This window comes from Calidris pugnax, unplaced genomic scaffold, assembly GCF_001431845.1.
Source record: "Calidris pugnax isolate Ruff unplaced genomic scaffold, ASM143184v1 scaffold435, whole genome shotgun sequence".
NCBI lineage: Eukaryota > Metazoa > Chordata > Aves > Charadriiformes > Scolopacidae > Calidris > Calidris pugnax.
This window is the reverse complement of record NW_015091240.1, coordinates 2,700,419-2,720,731: the sequence shown is the minus strand read 5'-3', so window position 1 is coordinate 2,720,731 and position 20,313 is coordinate 2,700,419. Positions and strand designations below refer to the sequence as shown.

Here is a 20,313-nt window from a genome sequence, read left to right as displayed (position 1 = left end):
GCGGAGCTGCGCGAGAATTGCGCGGCCCCGCGCAGCGCTGCCTGCGCGCATCCCCCGCAGCCGCGTTCCTGCCCGGCCGCTGGGCTGCGGGGGGGGCTCCCACGCCTGCTGGCTTTGGGTGATGCCCGCTCGCAGGCAGACGGGTACCCCGCGGTGGCCGTGGCCTGAGCAGCAAAGGGTGCCTTTTGGGGTGACCCTCCTGGCCGCTGAGGTTCTCGGGGGACCCCTCCGGTGCGGCACCGCTCCCGGCAAAACTCTGCTTTCACCTATTTTTGGTTCCATAGCCGGTTCCCGGGGTGCCCACCTGGCCTGATGCTGGTGGCGCTGGGGCTGGAGCTGCCCCGCAGGTAGGGCCACCCCCCCCGCCTGGCACTGCAGGTCCCCTGTGGGCTCTGCCCACCTCAGACACCCCACCACTGGACGTGGAGCAATGGGGTGGCTGCCGGGATGGCCCCGCTGCCCTCGCTCTCTCTGAAGCACCCAAATCAGGGAGGGAACTGATGCGAACGCCATGTGGTCCCCAATGATGGCATGGCAAAGAGTGGCCCAACGGCTGGGGTGTTTCAGGGTGGGTGCAGCCCACACCTCAGCTGCTGACTGGACGGGGTGGGCTCACCTCCATCCCGCCGCGGCGGCAGCGAAGAGCCGTGCGGCTGGTTTGGCGAACACAGCGGGGGCTTTTCTCTGCCCTTGGCCCTGGCCTGGCAGCTCCAGCTTAGAAAGGGATTAGGGTTTAGGAGCTTAGGTTTTGCTGGCGCTTAGGAAATCAAGGGAACCTTCTTCCCTGCTGCCAACATGGATGCTGGGTGTTTTAAAATTAACTCTCATCTCTCCAGACATGCAGCTTACTCAAGAAGGGTGTCGAGCTGCTGTGGTTACTGGTGGCAAAATTTTTCCCCCCAAAGGTCATTTCTCATAGAGCACCGAGAGATGTAAAATCTTGGAGTACTAAAAGTCTCACTCCCCCCATGGCACAAGCAGTGCTGAGTTCATACCCTTCTCCTACCAAAGCTGTTAGCAAGGAAACATTTGCAAAACCAGGGCTACTCCACCTGTAAGGCACGGGTTTCGGCCCAGTTACCGGGATCAGTGACAAAGTGCTGGGGTAGCATGGGCACTTGCTCCTCTAGCATCTCTGGAGAACTTGGTCTTGGTGGGAGCAGGAGCAGAAGAGTGTCCAGCATCACTGGGCTGAAGCTGGGGTCTTTCTTCCATTCTGCCTTTCCCACTGGTTTTCCTGCCCAGCTCCCTCTTTACTGCTTTGCAAAGTGCCCTGACCAAGGAAAAGCCAAGAGAGTATTCTCTTGCTTCAACTTAGGGCTATTTCCTCCCCTGCCCAAATCCACTTTTCAGGGGTAAAACAGAAAAAAAGAAGGGAAAAGGAATAAGTCTGAAAATCCCAAAGCTTTCTCATAAAAGCTATTATCTAGGCAGAGAGCCACGAGCTCACAAAGCCTGCTGAAGGAAGAGGATTTCAGCATTTTCTTTCCAAACCCCAGTTAAAATCAATGTTTCCAACCCCGCGCCTGGCACGCTGCTGCCAGATGAGCACCCCAGACAGGCTGTCGGGAGGATTGCTCCTCGACTGGCCGGTGGCATGGGGCAGGGGAGGAATGCGAGGAAGGAGATGGGAGAAGGATGCTGGGCTGGTGGTAGGCAACGTGGTGAGGAAGAGGCAGAGGATGAGGTGTCCCGAGGGACTGCCAGACACCTGCCTTGGAATGTTCATTCCAGCAAGAGGCCGAGCTGAGCCCCCTCTTGAGTTCTTCATCTCTGGCAACCTCTCTTCAGCCATCCCACAGACCCCCTGCGTGATGGGGACATGGGAGATTTGATCCGTACAAAATCCCTAATGGCAGTAAGCGGGAGGAGATGCTCCAGCGGGGCCAGGGAGCAGAGGGATGCCAGTTCTCAGGGCTGGCGGGAGAGGCTCCAGCCCACGAGCCATGCATCTCTCCCACGCCCACTGCTTCTGCGTGAAGCGCTGCAGCCAAGCGCCTGGTGGGGAGAAACCAAAACAAATGATTCACTGCTGTTAAACTGCTCCTGGGATCACAGGGGCCGGGTAGCAGGCGGCGACAGAAGCTTGCAAAACCTCACCTACTTCCTGAAGCTGGGAGAGCTAAGCCCATTGAGATCCCAATCCCGTTCAACCTGAAATTCTGGCATTTGGGTGCGCACCCATGGCTACATGGGAGAGGGCTGCCAGCCCAAGCGAGGGCAGCGCTGTGAGCACACCCGGTCAGCTCTGGGTGGCTCGTGTGGGCTGAGCAGGCGAGCAGCATCCCTATTTTCCCCAGGGGAAATTAAGCAGGGAGAGCCGGGGCAACGCTGTTATGGTCAGGCAGGCAGAACAAAGCAGCCTCATGCTCTAAGCTCCCATCTACCAGATGTGAATCTATTGTCTCAGCCCCAGGGCCAGCATCCCCCCCCCACCCTCTCTCTCCCCATCACAACCATCACGAGTCCAGCAAAAATTATGCAGCAAGTTGCTTATTGCTAAAAGGAAGTGCTTTATTTCAGGTAAAGCACTCAAAAAATAATTTGCCCCGCTCTGTTTTTTCCTCTTCCCCAGATTTCAGGCACATCCAAGGATGGATTGCATCCCAGCTACGTGTTTCGAATGTGAGTTACGCTTGTACACGTAATAGTTCTTGCTAAAACGTTTTCCAGGCCCCTTAATTGCCATGGCAGGCCAAGTGCAGAAGAGTGCAGCAGAGCCTCCTGCATCCTACAGGGATTAAGATCAGAACCTGATCGTGAAGGAAACTAAAACTAGGAAAAAGAAATTGCTGCCAGGCCAACTTTCTTACCCATCAAAAAAAAAGAGACCTTTTGCCAACCTGCAATTACTTTAAATGGTTGAATATTGTATTTTTTTTACCCTTGCCTGCCGGGTGTTCAGACACAGCTCCTTGCACCACCGGCCGGGCCAGCCCCGTCGCCCTTGATCCGGCAGCGCTGGCTGCAGCACAGGGTGCTCTGTTCCCACCGCAGGGGCTACCTGCACCTTGAAACTCCTGTGTCAGGGCTGGAGCCAGAGCTGACCTTTAGGCTGATGTGGCTCTGCTTCTACCAAGCGTGGTTGTTTCTGCCACGCACGTGCCTGTCACCCTGGCCGTGGCATCCCGGAGAGGGTGATGGCAAGGTGCGGGAGGAAAGGGTTTGCCAGGATCCGTATTGCCCCATTTTGTAAAGAAACATATTGGCTGTGGTGAACTGGGCATCCCATGGTGGGAAGGGCACGGCTCCCCTCTTTGGTTCCTGCCCAGGTGCTCCCTGGGATCCGGGTCTCCATCTCTCCCATCACATGGCGGGGATGGAGCCCAGCAGATTCCCGGTGAATCCCGGCATGTCACCTTCCTCCTGCAAAGCCCAAAATGGTGTCACTCCATTAGCAAAGAGAGATGATGTGCTTGAGCAGGCAAAAGGCACTTGCAGCACCCCCAGGCAGCTGTGTTTCTCACACAGGGGACTGCCCTGGATCTCTCTCCGTTTTCCCCATAGAAATATCTGCCCGTGCTCAGTGTGGCTCAGCACTTGCAGGGTGCGGAGCCGCGTGTGCACGTCGCAAAAGCAGCTACTGTGCAATTAATTGCAGAAGTAGCAGGCTGGAGGGCTGCGTGCTGTGCCATTCAGCTCAGTGCATGCTGCAGAAGCATTCATTCTGTGGTTCTGACTGTGCTGCGAGGCGCTCCTGCCAAAGGGAAAAAGGGAAAAAAAAAATCATACATTGAATAAATTTCCTCTGATTCCCTCTGCCCTGGACGTGTCTGAGAAAAGCTGGGCAGGAGCATAGAGATGTGCCAAATGCTGGGCATAGTTGCTGAGTACCAGCACGATGGGTCAAAGTCAGGGGATGAGAGGGGTGGAGTAACAGAACCTTTGCACCGGCATGAAGCAATCCTGCCGGAGGAGCCGAGGCCGGTGGCAGCAGCTCAGCCGCGCAGAGGCTTTGCAGGAACACCCCTCAGGTGCAGGAAGCGTGCCTGCTCCTTTGCCCCCAGTGCTGGAACTGTGTGCCGTGCTGGCACGCATGTGGGTTTGCCCTGGGCAACGAGGATAGGCAAGTGGCTCTCATGGACCTAGAAGCTGCCTGGGGTGACATTCACTTTTCTGAAGGCAGTGTGAAGGGGACGAGAGAGAGGACAGGGACAGGGGAGAGACACTACGGTTTCACAGAATCATAGAACTGTCTAGGGTGGAAGGGACCTTTAAGATCACGGAGTCCAACCATCTGCCAAACACTGCCAAAACCACCACTAACCATGTCCCTTAGCACCACCATCTTTTAAATACCTCTGATTCCACCGCTTCCCTGGGCAGCCTGTTCCAATGTTTGATAAGCCTTTCATTTCAGGATATCCCAGTCTTAAAAGATAATCACTGTTCAGTGTTCCAGGAGAAGGCATGGTCTTTCTTCTCTGTATGTGAACTGGGGATGGGACAAACATTTTCCCTGCCCATGGCAGGGGGGTTGGAATTAGATGATCTTTAAGGTCCCTTCCAACACAAGCCATTCAGTGATTCATTCTACGAAACATTATCCCTGGCTAGGGGTCCATCAGACCCATCTAGACCTTTCTTCTCTGCTCCTGTGCTGGTTTTTGTTAGGCTGCTCACCAGTTGCTAGGGTTTTTTTGTTTTGTGTTTTGCTTCAATCATTTTCACTGATGAGAGCATCTGCTGCCATCTGTGCCTCCCCCTCCTCCCCCTGGCAGGGCTGCGCACCGCCACGGTCTGCCTGCAGAGCCAGGCCATCCTCACTGTCCAACCTGCTGCACGTAGCCTGCACAGGTCTGCCAGCGTCCAGGGACGGGGAGGAAGGAAGAGACAGCCCCATCAGTGCCCTGCTCTTCCCCTGTACCCGCTGACCATATCTGGGCACTGCTGCAATTGCACCAGCCGCAGGATGCCCACCATGCCAAGGTCCCAAGCAAGCCCAGGACCTGGTGGCACTAAGCAAGGCTGCAGTTCCTCTTCCGAGAAGCCAGCAACTGATGAGACAGTGTTGGAGGGGAAAACACAGAGGTGAAGAGATGTTGGTGAAGTCACCCAGGACATCAGCACGTGGCTGGGAAGAGAGACCAGAGCTGCTTCTGACTGGCACAGTGACCGCCTCCTGGCCCACAGAGCTCCTGAGAAGCAGGGTTATGATGCTACAGCTCGATGTTGGGTTTTGCTGGTGGCTTACACACCCTGCAGAAGAATAGAGGTTGCCATTTGCATCTCTCTGTGACTATTAATTTGGGTATCCGGGCTGAGGGCTGCTGCAGCCTTGACTCACCATGTGTTGCCTGCACACCTGGCAGCTTACCCCCGGCGTGGGAACCGGCGGATGCCGGCGCTGGGCTGGAAGGTTGTTACCTGAATTAGCTCCAGCTCTCCATGTCTGTTACCGCCAGCCTCTAGACGTAGGAGAGCTGGCAGGGTCATGTTTACTGACCAAACCCAAACCAGTTCATCCCAGCTGGGGTTCGATGCGCTGCTGCTTGCAAACTGGCTGAGTGGCATTTGCGTAGGGGTGGCATCACGGAGCCCTGCGTGGCAGCGGGGGCAGAGCCAGGGGCCAGCACCGAGGCTTGCGTAAGCGCAGCGGGGTTTGCTCACACGCGGGCCACACACCCGCCCTGGGTGCTGCTTGGCCCCCGGCCACCTCTCCCTGCCAGCGTGGAGGGTAAATGTGTAACAGAGCCCGGGCACCAGCGTGACGTATACGTGTCCTGGTTGCTGAAGGGACACGTCCCTGTGTGGGGCTGTCACAGAATCACAGAATCATAGAATGGTTTGGGTTGGAAGGGACCTCAAAGATCATCGCGTTCCAACCCCCCTGCCATGGGCAGGGACACCTCCCCCATTTAAAACCATTTACCCTTGTCCTATCATTACACCTCCTGACAAAGAGTCCCTCCCCAGCTCTTCTATAGGCACCCTTCAGGTATTGGAAGGCCGCTATAAGGTCTCCCCGGAGCCTTCTCTTCTCCAGGCTGAACAATCCCAGATCCCTCAGCCTGTCTTCATAGGAGAGGTGCTCCCTCCCGTTGCTGATCTTTGTGGCCCTCCGCTGCACCTGTTCCAGCCGGTCCATGTCCTTTCTGTGTTGAATCACAGAATCGCTTAGGATGAAAGGGACCTTTAAGATCATCTAGTCCAACCATCAACCTAACTCTGACCAAAAAAACCCAAACAAACAAAAAAAACACAACCAGAAAAAAACCCCAACACTAAACCATATTCCCGAGCACTGCGTCAACTCGTCTTTTGAATATCTCCAGGGATGGTGCCTCAACCGCTTCCCTGGGCAGCCCGTTCCAATGCTTGATAATGCTTTCACTGGAGAAATTTTTCCTAAAATCCAACCTGAACCTCCCCTGGTGCAACTTGAGGCTGTTTCCTCTTGTCCTGTCGCCTGTGATTTGGGAGAAGAGACCGACCCTCACCTTTCTACACCCTCCTTTCAGGTAGGTGTACAGAGCGATAAGGTTCCCCCTCAGCCTCCTCTTCCCCAGACTGAACCCCCCCAGCTCCCTCAGCCTCTCCTCGTAACACTGACCCTCCAGCCCCCCGTCACCTCGCTCCCACCCGCTCCGGGTGGGTTTTAGGGCACAGGAGCCACCCTCCCCCCACATAACGCTTCTTGCACAGACCAGCGCTCGCCCTGCCCGGGGGCTCGTACCTCCCCGGCCGTGGGGGTGGTGGGAGGGTGTCCCGGCTGCTCGGGACGAGCGGGGATGGAGCCCCGCTCCCTGCCCGGGGCGAGGGGCCCGGAGCCTGCCGGGCTGCCCGGAGGCCGCGGGGACGGGCTGGCGGTGTGAGGGCGCCCTCTGCCTGCCTCCCGCTGCATGGCGCCTCGCCGGGCGCCTCCGCTCCCGCCCGGGGAGACCTGGCCTCCTCCCAGGTGCTGGGGTCGCCGTGAGGACCCCCCCTTCCCCCCCGAAGCCATCGCCTCGCTGAGTGAACGAGCCCCCTCCCCACAGCGTCTCCTCCCCGGGCAAACCCACCGCTCCACCAGCCCTGGTGGCCTGTCCCCACGCTTACCCCAAACGCCTTTCACGTACCGGGGGCACAAACCCAGCAGCAGTATTTTAGGCACAATCTCATAATGCCAACTAAAATTGAACAATCACTCCTCATCTGCCCCCTTCCCCCCCGCCCCTTTCTCCCCTCCAGCTAAAGAAAAAGCAAAAAGAAATCCTCATCAAGCTGTCAAGCTCGGTTTCCTGAAAGAATACAATTAAATCTCTACATGGCAACGTGACCGTCAGTTCTTCTTCCCCATCTCGAAAGATGCCTCTCCAGCAGCGTTGGGCTGTTCCTCTCTTCCACCCCCTCCTCTCGGTTTTCCTTATCCGCTGCCGAGTGCAACAGAGGCTGCGGCTTCACAGCCAAAAAAAGGTGCGATTTGGAGAGCGCGGTGCGACGTTGTGAGTGGCAGAAGTGAAAAGGCAGAGAAGCAACCCTCGAAAGCCTGCCTTCTGCTGCAGCGGGTGTCAGCCTTGGCAAAACCTCAGCTTCCAGAATTTTCTTGCAAAATAAAAAAAAAAAAGCAATTAGAGGACCTGTCAGATTTGGCTGCTGATTTTCTTTCCCTTGTTTCCTCAATACAAAAAAACCCCCTTCTTTCTTTCGCTTAGCAGCACAGTCGGCACAATCTGGGATGTACCTGCCTGCCAGTATGTGGGGACGCAGTTTTGCTGTCTCAATTTGAGGTTCTCCAACCCTGGCAAGATGAAGTGAATGATAAGCACCTTGATGCTACTTCACTTGGAAGACCTTTGCATGAATAAATGCCTTTTTTTTTTTTCCCTAAGCAATCTTGGCAATCTATGTCCCCTCCCTCATTTTCCCTATTTGGGGGTGCTTTCCTACTGCCATGAGTTTGGAGGGGATCCATTAAAATGGATGGGAGGCACTGAGAGAGAGGAGGGGAGAGCACAGGTGCTTTGCTGCTCCCAGCCCAGAGCCACAGGTGGAGCTAAGGTGAGGGCTCTGGTAGAGCTGAGCATCAGCTGGTGGTCAATTATCCCATCCTCCAGCCACGGGGTTACTGAATCCTCCTCTGCTACCCTGTTCTTGTCCAAGGCAGGTCTGGGTGGACTTCCAACCTGCTGCAGCACAGCAATTTCAGCATTCACACCTTCTCCAACATGGGTAACAAATAATAAATACGATGGTGACTAATAATACCCCACCCTCTCCACCCCTGATGGTTTATGCATGCAAAAATTCTGCAGAGTCAGTTCAATATTCCCCCCAGTTCATTAAACCAGCATCCATTTTCCTGCAGATAAGACGGTCCGTCAGGGGAAGGGATGATGGTAACTCATTTGTCACACTTGTTAAATGTAGTAAAGGCTGGATTTGGGTCACTTCCAATTTTGTGTCAGCTCTGCCTTTATCTGAGCAGCCCCACGCCTGCATGCCAAGCAGAGCGGCTCTCTCCTGTGTGGCACGGGAGATGGGGATGGTGGCACCATCCTTGCAAGATTGCACAGAGTTGGGGAGGGGGGAGTGTGTGTGTCTCCAAGCACAAAAGTGCTGGCAGCATGGCTCCAACGAGTCCCAGCTCGTAGAGAAGAATGCACTTGTTATTGCAAGAGGCACCAGGCATGTTGGTCCTGCAGGGACCTAAACCTGCATCTTTGAGCCACCAACACTGCATGAATTATCCCCCAAGCCCATATTGCCGGGCCTGCGCTTGAGCTGCAGAGCTTGAGAGGTACAATGGGCACCCAGATGGTGGAGGATATTGAGCCAAGACCTTGGGAATGGCCAACGTGAGCTCAGCACAAGTACAGGGAGAGGGAAGAGGTGGTACAACCTCATGTCTGTGCTCCTCCTAGCCCTCGGAGCATTTTGGGGTGAGTAGTCCAGGTGTTGCCTAAACTAGCATCGTCCCAGTGGGCTTTAATATTCTCCAATTATGAAGTGCTACCTCAGGGTGACTGCAACGCAAGCCATTTCGGCTGTACCATCTTTGGAGGCACTGCCATCGTGACAGGCCTCCTTCCTCTGCCAGGAACAAGGGCTGGATACACCCCCTAGATATGTTAGGATGGAAATGCCAGTGGCTATGATCCCTCAGATCTTGCTTCAGGGAAAGAGGTAACCCAGGGAGGTTGGGAAGAGTCTTAGCCTCTGGATGAGTGATCATAAAGTGGTTCATGGCTGAGATGCTTCCCAGGGCACCATGTACTGAAGTGCCAGCAGAAACCTCAGTGCAAAACAGCCCTCTGATCTGGCCTGGTATGGAAATGCTCTCCAGTGAGTGGCGAGCAGATAGGACTGCGGGTCCTTCTCCATGTAGCTTCCCCCATAAATGAAGCCCAGGCCAGGGTTAAGGCTTGGAGACCTGGGCAGGAAGGAGGTGACATCTCATGAGGCTTTCGGGAAAGCATCCTCATGCTGTGTCCCCACGGTCCACTATGTCACAGCCCTCACTGAGCACAGCCCACAGCCAGCGTGTTGATTTAACCACACACTCAGCAGAGAATGAAGTCCTGCAACAGCCTGTCTGCATTCTCCAGCTCTTGCTGCACCATTGCTTTAGTGGTGGGTACAGAGGTGGACGCTGCCACCTCCTACTGGCTCCATGGCTGATCTGCCAGCCTGCCTGAGGTCCTCATCTCTTGCTGCACCTATTTTCGTGGTGGGCACAAAGGTGGATGCTGTCACATCCTCCTGGCTCCACAGCTGATCTGTGGCAACACATCTCCCTCAATGCGAGGTCATCTTACAACTGGAAAAAGATGAGGCAGCTGTGGCATATGAGATGAGATGAAGGGTCAGGGGCGCTGAAAAGCTGCATTTTACTCCTGTTTTTGCCATTCATTTGGGGTGCTGTCAAGGCAGGGTGTGCTGATTTGCAGCTCTGCAAGCAGCCGCAGGCAGCGGTCAGGAAGAGCTCCGAGCGCCTGCCTCATTCAGCAGCAGACGTGCCATGTCTCTCAAATCTGGTGCTCGGTAACAACCCCGGGAAGTGCTGCAGGTTCATACTGCAGTGATTTATTTCCATCTTCAGCCTTGGTCCTAGCAGGGGAGGGGGGACCTGCCCACTGGGCTGCGTTTGCTGGCCTGCCATTGATCGACCGTCACGGGAGTCACTGAGGTCTCTGATCTTAAATCTGGATCTGCGCCCTCTTTTATGGCTGCATGCGGCCCCGACCTGCAGCAGCATCCCTCACACCTGCTTTAAATCTCTCCCAAGCAGCTGCTGGTTACATTAGCATTTTCTCTTGCCAGCCTGTAGGGACCAGGAGCCCGGCCCTCCTAAGGAAGGAATTAACCCAGCAGCATCAGATATCAGAGGTATCTTTATTGACCATTTACAGAAGTACAGTAGCACTCATTTTAGGGGGCTTAGGCGAGTTCTTCAGAAGGTGCCTTCCTTCTCAGTGTTGCCGGGAGCTCCTGAAGAGAAACCTGCCCTTTAATGCTTTGAGGTTTCTCTGGAGCTTTGGGGCTCCCTAGCATGAACTTCCTAACACCCTCAGCTCTCCAGGGTTTGGGAGTTGTTTCAACCAGTGGATGAAACTCAAGAGAGGAAAAGAAACACCAGTACATCTGGGGTGGTGGCATGGTCTGAACCCACCTGATATGTTGTGAGCCAGCCCTGCCATGGACACCATCCATCACTGCACACACCTCCTGCTCAGCAGGACCCCGCTGCTCCCCAGAGCTCAGCTTTCTGCCACCAGGCATGCGTTGCTCTCGACTTGGCACGCTCTTGTCACACGGCTTGTTGGCCATAAAATAAATATTTCTTGGTCTATTTTTCTCCCTGTACATGTGTAAGAGACCCTTTCCTACAGCAAAACTGCTTGGGGACAGGTAGGGTATGCTCAGCTGGGCTGATCAACTCATTTATTTTTTATTTATGTATTTAATTGGCTTTTTTTTTTTTTTGCAATCAAGGTGGAGTGTGGTTGGTGGTTGGTTGTTTTTTTTTTGCGTCCTTGCTACAAGAAACAACTGCAGACACTTCTGGCATAGAGGCATTTTGGCGGCAGCTGCTGCTGTTGGCCTCACTCTAGTAGTCAGTGAGGGGGTATCGCAGAAAGATGAAGATAAGGATGATACAGAAGGTGGCAAGGGCTGAGCTGGTGATGTTAAAAAGCCGGGCTGTCTTGGCATCTTCGACTGCTCCATTTAAGTCATTGAGGAGTTTCTTATCCCGGACCTGAGATAACAAAAAAAAAAAAAGGAAAAATAATTGGGAAATGTATAAAAAGACATAACGTGTTTCAGGCAATACCCCTGCTGTAGGGTACCTGTGGAGTGGACAAGGGCTGGGCTGTGCCTCTTTGCATTTGCTTGGGGTGCCATAAAACACCCTCAGGTGAGGTTTGCACCCCGGGTCTGCTATGGGTTGACCTTGTGAAGCCAAGTGCTGTAATGCCTTTGGGCGGGAAACCCCTGGGAGCAGAGAAGACCTGGAAGAGTGACCTGTTGCTGTTACCAACTAGGCAAAACAGGTCGCTGTGGCCACTGGAGCGGGGCAGTGCCATTTTGAGCCCGAGGGTGCACCAGGGAACTGAGGTGCCATCGTGCAACCCATGCTCGTGGGCACAAAAGCGTCCTTCCCACCATGTCACAGCTCCCTGGCACTGCAGTGCCAGGCTTCAGCTTGCCTGGCCTGTGAGAGAGAAGGCGGCTGTGGTTTCGGTGTGCATCCCCTTGCCTTCCTCTGCGCTGAGGGGCTGAGCAGGAGAAACCTGGCACGGCATCCTACTGCAGCTCCAGGGCTGTGCACGAGCCTCCAGCATATTAAGCAGCTCCTGGGTTAATGAGTTCCTTTTGCAGGTCTTATGCAGCTCGTGTAGCATCTCTGCCACTGGCAGTTTTCAATCCTGACAGCACAGTCAGCTCTCTTCATTATCCTGCGGGCTGGGACTTTCATGGGTTTGCCTTGGGACAACCCTACAGTGGGTAAGGACTGTGCATGTCCATGTCGCTGGCTTGCCTCCACCCCCTTCAGGCTGCCAGGCTGGGCATGGCACTGCCAGGCAGCGATGGCACTGCCAGGCAGCGGATGGCACTGCCAGGCAGCAATTCCACTAGCAGGCAGCGATGGCATCACCAGGCAGAGATGGCACTAGCAGGCGGCAGATGGCACTGCAAGGCAGCAGTGGCACTAGCAGGCAAGGATGGCACTATGAGTCCGTGGATGACACAGCCAGGCAGTGCATGGCACTACCAGGCAGTGGATGGCATTGGCAGGCAGTGCACACCACTACCAGGCAGTGGATGGCATTGGCAGGCAGCTGATGGCACTGCCTGCCAGCAGTACCTCTGCAGTTTGAGCCCAGCAGACGAGCAGTCTGGTTCCATCCCTTCCTAGTAGGGATGCATTCCCATTCCCAAACTGCCCACCAGCCGGCACTCAGCAGACTCAGGCAGCTGGAGCCATGAGGGTGTGGGATGAAAGGACCAGGTGATTTTACCCCTCTTCCCTTTCCTGAGCGGGGCATCCAGGGGCCAGCTTTGTGGCTGGAGGGTTGCAGACCGCGGGGCTGCGTGTCCTTCGCTGCCGGCCTTTGCTGCCCGCAGCACTGAGCACCACCAAGGCACCCCTGGCTGAACACTAGATGTCGGTGGCAGGCTGTGAAAACCAGCCCCAGAGTCCTACCTAGAAATATTAAAAGGCTTTTATCGACCGGGAGCTTTCTGAAAAGACTCTGCGATGGATTCAGACCACATCTTAGTGACTTTTTTTCTCTCCCTCCTGCAGTGCTTACCCACGGGGCTGTCCTGAAAGCTTCCTAGGACTTGCTGGATACAGCAAAAGGTTGCTAAACACTATGTTCCCACTGAGCCATGCTGGTTCACAGGGGCCGCCAAAACCACATCTCAGACCCTCAAGCAATGTCCCCTCCTCTGTCACACCAGTAAGGACGTCTCTGCACAAGCTTTTCATTAATCCTGGACTGTGGGGAGAGAGGCTGCTGCTGGCACAAGGGCGAGAATGAGACCTCTCTTTTCCTCCTTGTATTAAATCCTGCGGTTCCATGTGCTCAGCCCCCGTTGTGCCCTGCTCCCTGGAGCCTGCAGCTGGAGCCAAGGCCATCGACCTGTCACCCTGCTGCTGAGTGCTTGGCAGCTTCAGGGCATCCTTCTGGGAGCAGGGACAGTCACAAACCGCGCATGGGTCTGTGGCATGCTTGGCTGATGCTCCCAGCAGCGGAGATGACCTCTTGGAAGGCAGCGAGCCAGCAGCCTGGAAGCCTGCATGCCTTTTGGTGTCAGCTGCCTGTTCAGGATGAGTTACCTTTGAAATTATTCAGTAGGTTTAGCATCCTCCCAAAACCCCTGGGCACAGCAGCTGGTGTCTCCTCACTCAGTGGTGAGAAGCAGGGAGCTCCCTGCAGCCAGAGCCCCAGGGGCACCGGATTTGGGCCAGAAATCCCACCCACTGCTCCCGGCAGGCTCTTTGAAGCTCTCATGAGCTTTCTTCTTCCTGGTGTCAGGGCTGCTGGAGGCCAGCCCTGCGCAGAGCAAATGCCTTTTGCCCCTTCTCCTCTGTAACCCAGCTGTGGCTGGAAGAGGTCACTCTGCTGCAGGCAAACTGGTGTTTGCCCTCAGTGTTTGCCAGGCAGGCAGAGGTTTCTCCAGCAGACCAGCATGGCCGGCACACCAAGCTCTGCAACCCTCCTGCTTCCGAGCTGCTTGCTTTGCCTTTGTAGGGCCAGTGCCTCTTGGCCTCAGGAGCTCTCCCCCTGCTATTTGTCTCCTGCTCCTCCTGTCCCTGGGGCACCCTGCCACCCTAATTTCTGTGCCCAGCCCTCTCCCAGTGCTCCCAGCAGCCTCTCCCACCTGACACCAGTTTGCACTCGTGACCGGCGCTGTAGCTCTTTCCCACCATGTGCTTCAGCAGCCCCTGCCCCTGGCTCTCCCCTGGCCCTGCTCCAGTCGGCTGCTCCTCAGCACCTCTAGCGAGGGGCACCTGGGCCTGCCCTCTCCCCAGTGCCACCATCTTCTCCAAGTCTTCTCTTTTGTCCTTCCCGTCTCCTGTCTTTCCTTCTCTTTGGGCCCAAATAAAGGTACAGAGAGACACCTTTGACTCCTGCTACAGGGCACCCAGCTGCCTCCTCTCCCTGCCCCTCTGGCTGGTCCCACCTGCCTGCTCTGGCCAATCCCTGCAGCATACGGTGCTCTACTGCATCCCCTGTTTTCAGCAGCCCCCTGCCCTTTCCCTACCCTTTCCTGTCCCTAGCTCTCCTCCAGATGCTCTGCCCCTGGTTGCCTGGATCCAATGTCTCTGTGGAGTCCTTCCTCTCCTCCCTTATTATTTCCCTGTACACCCTATGCCTTCGGCAGTCACCCTCATGCAAATCATCCCTTATTGTCCATTATAATTTCTATTGCAATGGAGCCTCTAAGCACAAGACCAGTGCCAGGGCCCCTGAGGCACACAAGTGCAATAAAAAGGCGTTTCTCCTTCCAAACCACTTGCAGCCCCAATCTCTCCAGGGTGACCTCACCTCCTCCCACCTGGCCTTGCACCTCCAAGATACTTGCAGAAGTCTTCCTTCAATGTCCAGCTGCAGCACTGGAGCCAGGGTCTGGAGGAGGAGCTCTTCCAGAGAGCAGATATGCATTTCAGTTCCTTCCCTGCTCTGTCCTTAAGGAGATGCCAGTGATTTTCTCATAACCTAGCTTCAGCTTTTCCTATTTTCATGCTCCTGTGGCCACCATCACCATAATGTGCTGGCAGCTGGTGCCTGAACATCTGGGAGCTCCGGAAGCTGCTTCCTTCCACAGCTGAGGAGGTGAGGCATGGGCAAGACATGTAGATGTGTCCCCAAGGTCACACAGTTGAACACCACAAAGCCCAAGCATGGTGTTTCCTTAGTCACAGACTCTTTTCTCATCATCACTTTGACCCTTCTCACTTTGCCTAAAATGATTTGGGGATTTTTGGCCCCACTTTGCACTGAGATGACTGGTGTGTAAGATTAATTATCCTGCATCTGCTGACTGTGGGGTTTCCCCTGGCACCCCAAAGCTGCGTGGTGGCCCTTTTGGAGATCCCACCCTGGACAAGGCGTAGCTCATCTCTTGTTCAGATTTACAACTTACACATTTCCTTTGCTCTTCCACGCCTGGCTTTCCACAAAACACAGCCTGCTTTTGTGGTTTAACATGCAAACATTCCTTCTCCCCTCTCCCACTACCACAAGGCAGTGGTGTCCTCTCCCTCTGATCCTGCTTGTCTGTCACCTCCCTGCTGCTCACCTTGTCCTCCACCATCTCCACCTCACCTTGTTCTCTAATATCTCCAGTGTGCCAGGGCCTGAGGGCTCTTTCTCTCCTCCCTCTGACCACCGTCTCCTGACCTTCCTCCCCTTGAGGCTTTGCCTTCAGCTTCCTCTTCAAGTTCTCCCCTCAACTTCCATGATTCTCTGATTCTTACCATCCCACTCCTTCCTGGTCCCTTTGCCAGCAGCCACCTCCTCTCCCTCTGCTCTAGGGCTCAGCCCCTCTTGTTTTTGGGAATAAGGAACTTGCTGTGCAGGTACAAAGTGCTGCCTCAGCTTGCAGGAGGAGACGAATGGTTTGTTGATAATGAGCCTAATGAGGCAGTATTTAAGGCAGACCAGCTTTTAGCATGCAGCCCACAGCTGGCTGTCTGTAAACCCATCTCTGTGCAGAGCTCTGTGTCCCTACACGTAAGGAGCTCTGGAGGGGATCCTTGGACTTATTTGTTCTGTGAATTGGTCCGGAGCTCTCCAGCCTGAGTAACTCCACCATGTCGTCACCGGTGTCACAGGGCTGTCGCCCCCGTGTTTCACCCACCTACATAAACCATTGCTCCTCCCAAAAACTAGGCTGAGAGCCTGCCTGAGCGGTTGGGTGCCGCAGCCTCTCTGCTCCTTGGGGTTAATAAATAGCTATGGATTTGTGCCAGTCACCTTCCACTTGAAACGGGGAAGGTCAACACACGGTGAGAGGGGAAGGTAAACAGCTGTGCCCGGAGCTGCATGCTAAGGGCCGGGCAGAGAGAGGGCAGGGGACCTCAGCTCTCCTGGGGTGCCATCACACTGCAAATTTCGGTGGCCTCCAGGGGCAGGAAAACTCAGCGAGCAACCGCAGAGTTGGGCTGCTGGTGGGGCTTAAAAGGCCAGCAGGGCTTCTTGCCATCTTCATCTTTATGCAACCACAACACAGCAACCGTACCACCGCTCCTCTCAGATCCCAGCTCCTCTGATCTACCACCTCATGGCCTGATGGGTTCTGAGAAGGGCTTGGTTCACCCCAGCAGTCTCTAGAGACAGACCTCCTAATGACTGAAGCAAGGTCTCCTGCCGCCAGGCACTGATGCATCATTCATTAACAACACTTGAAGCTGGGAAAGAGGAGAGGAGGCAGCTGCCGAATATTGGGCCATGACATTTGGTCCTGATGAAAACCACCTGCATCCAAGGTGTTGCTGTTGGAGCAACCCTCACAGCTGTGACGGGCTGGGGTTAAGGTTACTTTAGGGTTTCTAACTTCCCTCATCCTGCTGTTTACCTCTTCTTTCTCAGCACCAGTGCATGCCTACATGCAAACGCCTTGCTTGTGCTCCAGGAGGCTGACCTTGAGAAGCCTGAGACGCTGGAAATAACACCCAGAGGGATATGTGAGTCGGTGCGACTCTGTTGCAGCCCAGCAAGCTGCATCTGCTGAGGATCTGACCCGCTATGGGTGTAAATAAAGACGAGGCATGCTGTCACACTGTTATTCAGAGAGCTTGGCTGGGGTGTCTGTCACACAGAGTACTTGGCTTGGATGTCACCGTCTTTGCCCTCACCTGACTTTATGTGATTCTTTCAGTAAGAGCATGAATTCTTTGGTGCTGGGGTGGGTTTTTGGCATTTTTTACTGTATGGTGGTCACCGTGAAATAGCATTTCTCTGCAGAAAGACATCTAGAAGGCTGCAGCTCACGTTCAAAAGTCCAGGCAGACATGGAGGTACTATTTTCCCAGCTGCAGCTGAAGCCAGTAAAAGTGGGCATGGGCAAGGAGACAGCTTCATGGTAATATTCAAGTGTACCCCAAGGATGCATCTGGCTCCCAGCGTGGGCATTGTGTTGCTGAAACTCATGGAAATTCTAGGGTGTGCTAGGGTCCATAATGAAACATCTCATGGACCTGGGGCACAAAGGAGCTACTGCTTTATTAACAGAATGAATCTGGCAAAAGTAGATGATGATTATGGCAGGGTATTGAAAATGCTATTTCTGATAATGAAAATGATGATTCCTGATTTGCTGAATGTTTCAGTTATTTAAAGGAAATGGAAAAAAAACATAACCTGGGAACTATTTAATGCCACCAGTGCCCTGATGGCCCTTCAGCCAGGAAACTCATGCTCCACTGGCCGCGGGCTCTGCTGTCAGAGGTCCCAAAATGGGCTCAGGGCAGGGAAGGTGCTGCTCCCCTCTTCTCCCTCCCACAGCACCTTACTTGGTCTCTGCAGAGCACAGACATCCTAGAAAGGATGTTAAGTTATCTGCTGCTAAATTGTCCTTACATTTAATTGCAGAGGAATGAGAGAATTCTGTTTAAAGGGACATATGTCCCCAGGGCATTCCTTGCTTCTGCTTTCTCTGAACTTCTGGGAAAAACCTTATTGACTATAAAAGAAATGAAAATAGGCTTCTGGAGAAGTGACCCTAACATCCAGCCTGGCTGGGATGTTGTGAAGGTCTCTGCAGTAGCTGTGAGTCAGAAAGGATCGCGCCGTTCTTAACATCCCAGTGGTCTTCCCCAGGACATACTTTCTGTTACTACCACAGCATCCCCATTGCCTCCCACCAGCCATGCCAACAGCAGCCCACAAGGGCATTCGCCATCCCTTTGGCCACTTGCTAGTTCTGTCCTGTGCCTTTGAGGGACCTTTTATTTCTATTTCCCCCCTGCCACAGAATCAAAGAGCTCCAAGACCAGAGCAGGGTTATTTCTACATGCTCAGCTCTGCGTCTGTTCAAGTACCACTGTTATATCCCATCAGCTACCCGTCTCTGCAGCCCAAAATCCATGGCTGGCTTTTGACACCCATCTTCTGTTTTCCTTTCCCTGATTTGGAACGTTATTTGCCAATTTGCCTTCCCTCACTACTGCTTCTTTTTTTCACACCAGAGTTTAAGTCCTCTAAACCTTTGCAGCCAGATGCTGAGTCCACGCCTCTGCCCTGGCACGAAGCTCCGGCCCTGGGTTATTCCTTCCACCTCATGTCAAGGATAGTGAAGGGTCCATCCTTTAAAAACCTTATAGGTGGCAGACACTACTCCATCCTGTCCCCTGGGGATGCATCAGCCTGGTCCTCAGGCTGTCCTGTCCCCACTGCTGGCTGCAGCTGAGGGACCGCCTCTACCCAGATACCTGCTGTAGCCACTGCCATGTCCCCGTGACGTGAAACCCTTTCTTAGCCCACTTTGACCATTCCTCTTGCATGGAAAAGACGCTGATCATTAAAGGCAAATTCAGACGAGCAAAGACACACACAAAAATGAGGCAGCCAGTTTCTCCCCTCTCTGGCTGAATGAGTGCAGGTGTTAAGGGACTCCCGCTCTCCAACTCAGCTGAGGCTGCCGCTGCCTGGATTTGCCCTTGGGTCAGTCCTGCTTGTGGTGGTGCTCAGCCGTGGCATGCTTTAAGCTATCAAATGCCTGGCTCAGGCAGCAGTGAAGCCTGCTGCATCAGTGGCAGATGGGTGCTCATCGCCCATCTCGGGGAAGGGGAAACTGAGGCAGGCACCACGGTGCCAGTGCTGAGCGAGCCTAGGGCACAGGTCCACGGGCTTGACCCTGAGCCTTTCTGCTGGAGACCCTGACAGGCTCAGGAGCACCCTCCTTGCAGTGCTGGGCTCTCGCAGCCCGGCTCGTGGGAGCTGGATGGGGTTAATTGATCTGCTTCTGTGACGAAGCCTGTCTGCGCCCTGGCCTTCCTCTAAACGCTGCCTGCCAAAACAAATCAGCCAGCTCTTCTCCGGGGCCACCCAGCCGCCTCAGGCTCTCTGCACATCCATTCAGTTAGTTTTGAGGCTGGCAGGCAGGGAAGGGGAGGGCAGCCCAGGCTCCTCTCTCCCGGCAGCTGCTGAGGGGCTGCCCATTTGCTGGGCACCATCTCTCCCGGGCTGTTCTCCCCTGCAGCTACTGGGAGTAACCCAGTCCTGTCCTGCTCGCTGGCTGTGCTCCACACCATCTCCCTCTCCATCAACATGGCTCTATTTACCCTAAGCCCTGATGCTGTGCAAAGCCCCCCTGCGCTCTCTTCCCCCTCCTCAGCTACCTGGGTATCATTCCCGTGGTGCTGGCAGGTTCCCGGGCTTGCCTTGGCATTTATAGTGCTCACCTTGGGATTTACAGGGCTCGGGGAGGGGGGCGGGAACATGAGCAACAGCTCTGGTGTTTTAATTGGGGAAAGGACCAGATTGCCCTGCACCTCAGCAGCCTCCTCTCCCCCCTGCAACTTGCCAGGTGCCGGCTGATCCTGGCCAGCTGCTTCTCATTGCTTCTGCCCAACCACCCCACGCTGCCGGATCCTATCCTGACAAGATCTCCATCCAACAAGATGCCGAAGAAGGGACCGAGTGCTGGGCTGCCTGTGGGCACAGCATGAGCTGAGGCAGCCCTACGTTGCCTGCCCATCACCCTGCCACCGTGGTAGAGGAGCCTCTGAGGGTACCAGAGCAAGTCAAAGCACCTCTTCCCCACCCGAAGCAACATCCCCAGCTCCAAAACACACCTCAGCTCTCCCCATCCGCATCCCCAGCTGGGGGGGACCCTTTCATTTAGGTGTCACAGACATGATTTACATCAGGGGCAAACCCCAAATGCCCCCTCCCTCTCCATCCAACCCTTTCCCTGAGCTTCACGCTCAGTACTCACTTTCAGCGAATAGGCCAAGGCGATGAAGCCGAGGCAGCAGAAGTTGAGGTATACGAAGTTGAAGATGGACCAGAGATAGTAGTCGTTCACCTCGGTGGTGTCGGGGTAGATTTCGATGACAGTGGTGGGGTTGGTCATTGTCTTCTTCTCCACCGAGTGCTTGCACGGGACCGCCGGCCGCAGGCTGTCCCCTTTGCAGCTCTTGCTCTCCATGAGATAAACGGCAGAAGAAGGAGACAGGACAGGCGAAGCTTGTCGGAGAGCCGGGGGCTTGGCGATGCAGGCGAAGCAGCCCTGCGGGGGGCCTTGCGGGGGTCTCGGGGTCCAGGCCACCCCCTCGAAGGGGCACGGCGGGCCCAGGGGGGGGTCCTGTGTCCTCTCCGTGGTGGCTGCCGCGGCGTCACCGCGCTCTGCCCTGGCAAAGCAAAAGCCCCCCCC

The 20,313-nt window shown here is 55.0% G+C and overlaps 1 protein-coding gene across 2 annotated transcripts in view; it reads right to left on the bottom strand.

Annotated features, from left to right (window-relative positions):
• Positions 1 to 10,295: 10,295 nt before the first annotated feature.
• Positions 10,296 to 20,313, bottom strand: part of IFITM10 (interferon induced transmembrane protein 10) — an 11,421-nt gene continuing 1,403 nt past the window's right edge. For both annotated transcript variants that reach the window (XM_014959941.1, XM_014959942.1), the window contains exons 2-3: positions 19,876 to 20,290; positions 10,296 to 11,179 (exon numbers count right to left, since the gene is read on the bottom strand). In XM_014959941.1, the coding sequence (XP_014815427.1) occupies positions 11,030 to 11,179; positions 19,876 to 20,290 (565 nt within the window). In that variant the 3' untranslated portion in view covers positions 10,296 to 11,029. The remainder of the gene's footprint in view (positions 11,180 to 19,875; positions 20,291 to 20,313) is intronic.